This window comes from Scylla paramamosain, chromosome 44 (assembly GCF_035594125.1).
Source record: "Scylla paramamosain isolate STU-SP2022 chromosome 44, ASM3559412v1, whole genome shotgun sequence".
In the NCBI taxonomy this organism is placed as follows: Eukaryota; Metazoa; Arthropoda; class Malacostraca; order Decapoda; family Portunidae; genus Scylla; species Scylla paramamosain.
The window spans coordinates 5,251,047-5,257,514 of record NC_087194.1 but is presented as its reverse complement, the minus strand read 5'-3'; the positions used below and the strand labels follow the sequence as shown (position 1 = coordinate 5,257,514).

Here is a 6,468-nt window from a genome sequence, read left to right as displayed (position 1 = left end):
AGCAACACTAATTCTATCAACAACAACAGCAACAACAACAACAACAACAACAACAACAACAACAACAACAACAACAACAACAAGGCAGGTACCACTCCCTCCCGCCGTGCCATCCCAGGGTGCCGTCGCTGCGGTCCTTGACACAGTGTAAGCGCGAGAAAGACGAGTCAGCTTCACCTTCCCATGAACCGAACTCTGAAACACTTAGCGCCTCATCTCCACTGCCTTCCAAAGTCGTGGATGAAGTGACACGGGTTCTTAAGGCTGTTATAACGGTTCTAGATTAACAAGATTTCTACACTGTTAATAGGAGAAACACTCTTGAGAACCAGGTTAACCATCTCTGTGGCCCTGGAAAATAGTTGTGGTGAAGCGGCGTGGGATTTTAGGGTGTTTTAAAGGTTCTAGCGACAGATTAACAATAGTAGAAGCATTGTTGAGAGCCTGGCTAATAATCTGTGGCCCTGGAAAATAGTTGTGGTGAAGCGGCGTGAGATTTTAGGGTGTTTTAAAGGTTCTAGCGACAGATTAACAAGATTTCTACATTATCGATACTAGAAGCATTGTTGAGAGCCTGGCTAGTCATCTGTGTGGCCTTGGAAAACAGTCGTGGCGAGAGCAGAGCGTTTCTGAACACGAGTCCTCATCATTTCAGACTCTTATCTCTACTACTTTTAACCCTTTGACCACTGTGGCTTATTCTTTCGCTAAATAGTTATCTATAGAAATTTCAGAGCATACCTTCCAATAATAGGAATGATGGAGTAGTTTAGATTTTTTTTATTACCTGCAGTTATATTATAAAGATTAGACAAATTTATGGATGAGAATGACAGGTGAACATATTTAAGTAGGCTTCAAACAGGGACCGTCACGCGTAGGTCTGATGGCTTCTTGCAGCTTTACTTATGTTCTTATCTGTGTACAGTAAAAGCAAAACACGGGTACTGAATAGCAGGCAGGGCACATATTCTGAAACACTTCTGCGCCGCATCTCGACTACATACTTTCAGAAGGCTCTATTTGAAGTGACACGGGTTTTTAAGAGTGTTTCTATGATTCCAGTGACAAATTGACAAGTTTTCTATATCATCAACATGAGAAACACTCCCTCAAAAGGCTCTAGTATAAATTACACGGGTTTTTAAAGTGTTTTTACAGTTCTCGTAACAGATTAACAAAGATTTTTATATTACGAACGAGAGAAACACATTTGAGACTCCTGCTAGTCATCTTTGTGGCCTTTAAAAATAGTCCCAGTGAGAGAGCAGGCATTTCTGTGTACGGGTCCTGGCGTTTTTGTGTCACTAGAAGGTAGAGGGTTAAAAAGCTCTTAAGACGCTATTGGGAATTTTAAAGGTGTTTTCATGATTTCAGAGAAAGTTTAACACTAACCCGGCATCACCCGTGGGAGGAGAGTCTTATGGGGCCACGACTAATCATCTCAGCAGCCTTTGAAAGTGTTCACGGTGGAAGTCTTGAAGCGTTTAACTTTAACTGTGATAGCCAACAATTCACGTCTTTAAAACCACTCTACGGAATCCTTCCAAGCACCTGCAGGAAAGAAAGGCCACAGAGATGATTAGCAGGGTTTTCAAGAGAGCTTCGTCAGTTAATAATGCAGAAATCTTGTTAATCTGCCACTAGAACCGTATAAACATCCTTGAAAACCCGTGTTACTTCACTTCATCACGACTATTTTCAAAGGCCACAGAGATTAGGAGGGTTCTCAAGAGTGCTTCGTCAGTTAATAATGTAGAAATCTTGTTAATCTGTCACTAGAACCGTAAAAACACCATTTAAACAAGTGTTACTTCCACTAGAGTCTTTTGAATGAAGTGGAGGTGCGGCGCGGAGTGTTTCAGACAGTCATTGATGAGTGTGTGTCAGTGTGCTGGTGTGCCGGTGTTTGGTTAGGTTAGATTAGGGAGGGTGTGTTATTGTTGTTGCCGGTTTTTTTTTTTCTTTTTTTTTTCTCCTTCCCCGGAGCAGGAGAGCCGCAGAGGGCCACGAGAGGTGCCACGTCGCGCGTGACGTAACGCCCGCCCGCTGTATATAAAGGCGCACGCCGCTTGTCTCCGCCACAACACACGCCAGTCCTCCACCATCTCCACCTCCTCCACCATGAAGACCTTCCAGGTAAGCTGCCGCCGCTGCTGAAGCTGCTGCCGTCGCCTCGCCCATCCTGCTGCAGCGCCGCCGTCGCCGCCGTAACTCGGTAACAGCAGTGTTGTGTTGCAGGTTGTGATCATGGCCGCCGCCGCCGTCGCCCTCGCCGCCGCCGCGCCGCGCCCCGACAGCCCACCCCAGTACGGCCCACCGCCCCCACACTACAAGGAGCCCGGGATGCCCTACGACTTCGCCTACGCCGTCAAGGACGACTACACCGGCAACGACTTCGGCCAAGAAGAGAGCAGCGACGGACACGTGACCAGCGGGTCGTACTACGTGGCGCTGCCCGACGGCCGCGTGCAGAAGGTGTCCTTCACAGCGGACCACGAGGGCGGCTACGTGGCCGACGTCACCTACGAGGGCGAGGCCACCTACCCCGCCCACCCCGCCCCGCCCGCCTATGGGCCCCCTGCCCCCTACGCCTAGATCTCTCCGCCGCCCCCTGGCCAGTAACTTATTGACCCCGCCCCCCGCGGGGCGCCGCTCTTGTAAATAAAGGCATCGCTGCAGTCCGCCATTTCTTCCCTCCTCCCCACACACGCCTTTTTGCCTGCAAGGCGGCAAGGCACGCCACCAGTGTGACAGGAACGACAACTCGGTGGCACCCTACATGCGTCTACCCAACACACATCTCCCTTCTTCTTCCCCCACACCTCGGCCAGCCAGAGAACAGCAGGGCAGGCCGCACGCAGCACAGCACACGCTGGAGGCAAGGCCACCACGGGAGTACATCTGGTGAGTGTAAAACGACCTGGGGTCACCGCGTGTCACCACCTCTGCTTCACCCTGACACCCCTGCCACCTGACGGGCACACAGGTGGCGCCCACACACCCACACAGGGAATGCATGACACCACCACACCACCACCACCACACCACCACACCTCCCATTCACTGCGCCATCACGCGAGATAACATAACGAAGCACAAGGAAACACAAAGGAAGATCAAACAGCAGCATACCTGTTGGCTCTTACGATGTTTTTCGTGATCAGATACATTTAACCTAAAGTAAGAGACGATAGATAGCACGAGTGAAGGCGTGAGAGATATGATGATGATGATGATGATGATGATGATAATGATGATGATGAGGAGGAGGAGGAGGAGGAGGAAAAGATGCGATGTATGCAGAGTGGGTGATAACTGGTTTAGTCCAAGAAGTAAACACAAGAAAAGCAAACATGGTAATAAAGTCATAACAAACACTGTAATTACCAGGTGATACAAACGACAACGACAACAAAACAACAACAGCAACACTAATTCTATCAACAACAACAACAACAACAACAACAACAACAAGGCAGGTACCACTCCCTCCCGCCGTGCCATGCCAGGGTGCCGTCGCTGCGGTCCTTGACACAGTGTAAGCGCGAGAAAGACGAGTCAGCTCCACCTTCCCATGAACCGAACTCTGAAACACTTAGCGCCTCATCTCCACTGCCTTCCAAAGTCGTGGATGAAGTGACACGGGTTCTTAAGGGTGTTATAACGGTTCTAGATTAACAAGATTTCTACACTGTTAATAGGAGAAACACTCTTGAGAACCAGGTTAACCATCTCTGTGGCCCTGGAAAATAGTTGTGGTGAAGCGGCGTGGGATATTAGGGTGTTTTAAAGGTTCTAGCGACAGATTAACAATAGTAGAAGCATTGTTGAGAGCCTGGCTAATAATCTGTGGCCCTGGAAAATAGTTGTGGTGAAGCGGCGTGAGATTTTAGGGTGTTTTAAAGGTTCTAGCGACAGATTAACAAGATTTCTACATTATCGATACTAGAAGCATTGTTGAGAGCCTGGCTAATCATCTGTGTGGCCTTGGAAAACAGTCGTGGCGAGAGCAGAGCGTTTCTGAACACGAGTCCTCATCATTTCAGACTCTTATCTCTACTACTTTTAACCCTTTGACCACTGTGGATTATTCTTTCGCTAAATAGTTATCTATAGAAATTTCAGAGCATACCTTCCAATAATAGGAATGATGGAGTAGTTTAGATTTTTTTTTATTACCTGCAGTTATATTATAAAGATTAGACAAATTTATGGATGAGAATGACAGGTGAACATATTTAAGTATGCTTCAAACAGGGACCGTCACGCGTAGGTCTGATGGCTTCTTGCAGCTTTACTTATGTTCTTATCTGTGTACAGTAAAAGCAAAACACGGGTACTGAATAGCAGGCAGGGCACATATTCTGAAACACTTCTGCGCCGCATCTCGACAACATACTTTCAGAAGGCTCTATTTGAAGTGACACGGGTTTTTAAGAGTGTTTCTATGATTCCAGTGACAAATTGACAAGTTTTCTATATCATCAACATGAGAAACACTCCCTCAAAAGGCTCTAGTATAAATTACACGGGTTTCTTAAGTGTTTTTACAGTTCTCGTGACAGTTTAACAAAGATCTTTATATTACGAACGAGAGAAACACATTTGAGACTCCTGCTAGTCATCTTTGTGGCCTTTAAAAATAGTCCCAGTGAGAGAGCAGGCATTTCTGTGTACGGGTCCTGGCGTTTTTGTGTCACTAGAAGGTAGAGGGTTAAACAGCTCTTAAGACGCCATTGGGAATTTTAAAGGTGTTTTCACGATTTCAGAGAGAGTTTAACGCTAACCCGGCATCACCCGTGGGAGGAGAGTCTTATGGGCCACGACTAATCATCTCAGCAGCCTTTGAAAGTGTTCACGGTGGAAGTCTTGAAGCGTTTAACTTTAACTGTGATAGCCAACAATTCACGTCTTTAAAACCACTCTACGGAATCCTTCCAAGCACCTGCAGGAAAGAAAGACCACAGAGATGATTAGCAGGGTTTTCAAGAGTGCTTCGTCAGTTATTAATGTAGAAATCTTGTTAATCTGCCACTAGAACCGCATAAACATCCTTAAAACAAGTGTTACTTCCACTAGAGTCTTTTGAATGAAGTGGAGGTGCGGCGCGGAGTGTTTCAGACAGTCATTGATGAGTGTGTGTCAGTGTGCTGGCGTGCCGGTGTTTGGTTAGGTTAGGTTAGGGAGGCCGTGTTGTTGTTGTTGTACGTTTTTTTTTTTTTCTTTTTTTTCTCCTTCTCCGGAGCAGGAGAGCCGCAGAGGGCCACGAGAGGTGCCACGCCGCGCCGCGCCGCGCCGCGTGACGTAACGCCCGCCCGCTGTATATAAAGGCGCACGCCGCTTGTCTCCGCCACAACACACGCCAGTCCTCCACCATCTCCACCTCCTCCACCATGAAGACCTTCCAGGTAAGCTGCCGCCGCTGCTGAAGCTGCTGCCGTCGCCTCGCCCATCCTGCTGCAGCGCCGCCGTCGCCGCCGTAACTCGGTAACAGCAGTGTTGTGTTGCAGGTTGTGATCATGGCCGTCGCCGCCGTCGCCCTCGCCGCCGCCGCGCCGCGCCCCGACAGCCCACCCCAGTACGGCCCACCGCCCCCACACTACAAGGAGCCCGGGATGCCCTACGACTTCGCCTACGCCGTCAAGGACGACTACACCGGCAACGACTTCGGCCAACAAGAGAGCAGCGACGGACACGTGACCAGCGGGTCGTACTACGTGGCGCTGCCCGACGGCCGCGTGCAGAAGGTGTCCTTCACAGCGGACCACGAGGGCGGCTACGTGGCCGACGTCACCTACGAGGGCGAGGCCACCTACCCCGCCCACCCCGCTCCGCCCGCCTATGGGCCCCCTGCCCCTTACGCCTAGATCTCTCCGCCGCCCCCTGGCCAGTAACTTATTGACCCCGCCCCCCGCGGGGTGCCCCTCTTGTAAATAAAGATTTCGCTGCAATCCGCCATTGCTTCCCTCCTCCCCACACTCGCTGTAAGGCAAGCCTCCTCCCCAGGGCACACACACACACACAAACACACACACACACACACACACACACACACACACACACACACACACACACACACAGACACAGACACGCAGCAACACTTCACTCACTCTGTAACACAAACCACGAAGCCCAGTTTGTGCCGCACCTTCCAGGAGGCACCACCATCGTGGCGCCCCTCGGGGAGAGCAGCTCACCAGGGGAGGGACACCCAGGATAGTATAAAAGCAGCGATAAACACAAACGTGACGCATCCACACCACGACCGCCAGGAAGACAGCGTGACGCAGCTGCTTCAGGAGGCGAGCATCAGGACACGCTGAGTACGCTGGCTGTGCTGCCAAAATTTGTCGGGGCACACTAGCGGGACTCTCTCTCTCTCTCTCTCTCTCTCTCTCTCTCTCTCTCTCTCTCTCTCTCTCTCTCTCTCTCTCTCCCTCATGTGGCATAGGCCGGCATCCCTCG

The 6,468-nt window shown here is 50.0% G+C and overlaps 2 protein-coding genes across 2 annotated transcripts; both read left to right on the top strand.

The window, feature by feature from the left end:
* The first annotated feature begins 1,997 nt into the window (after nt 1–1,997).
* LOC135093854 (cuticle protein 18.6-like) lies at nt 1,998–2,681 on the top strand. Its single transcript, XM_063993424.1, has 2 exons — nt 1,998–2,139; nt 2,242–2,681. Exons 1-2 carry the CDS (start codon nt 2,125–2,127, stop codon nt 2,596–2,598), a joined length of 372 nt encoding a protein of 123 aa, XP_063849494.1. The 5' UTR covers nt 1,998–2,124; the 3' UTR covers nt 2,599–2,681.
* A 2,546-nt stretch (nt 2,682–5,227) lies between these two features.
* On the top strand, nt 5,228–5,946 carry LOC135094041 (cuticle protein 19.8-like). The gene is made up of 2 exons (XM_063993771.1): nt 5,228–5,411; nt 5,514–5,946. Exons 1-2 carry the CDS (start codon nt 5,397–5,399, stop codon nt 5,868–5,870), a joined length of 372 nt encoding a protein of 123 aa, XP_063849841.1. The 5' UTR covers nt 5,228–5,396; the 3' UTR covers nt 5,871–5,946.
* The last annotated feature ends 522 nt before the right edge of the window (nt 5,947–6,468 follow it).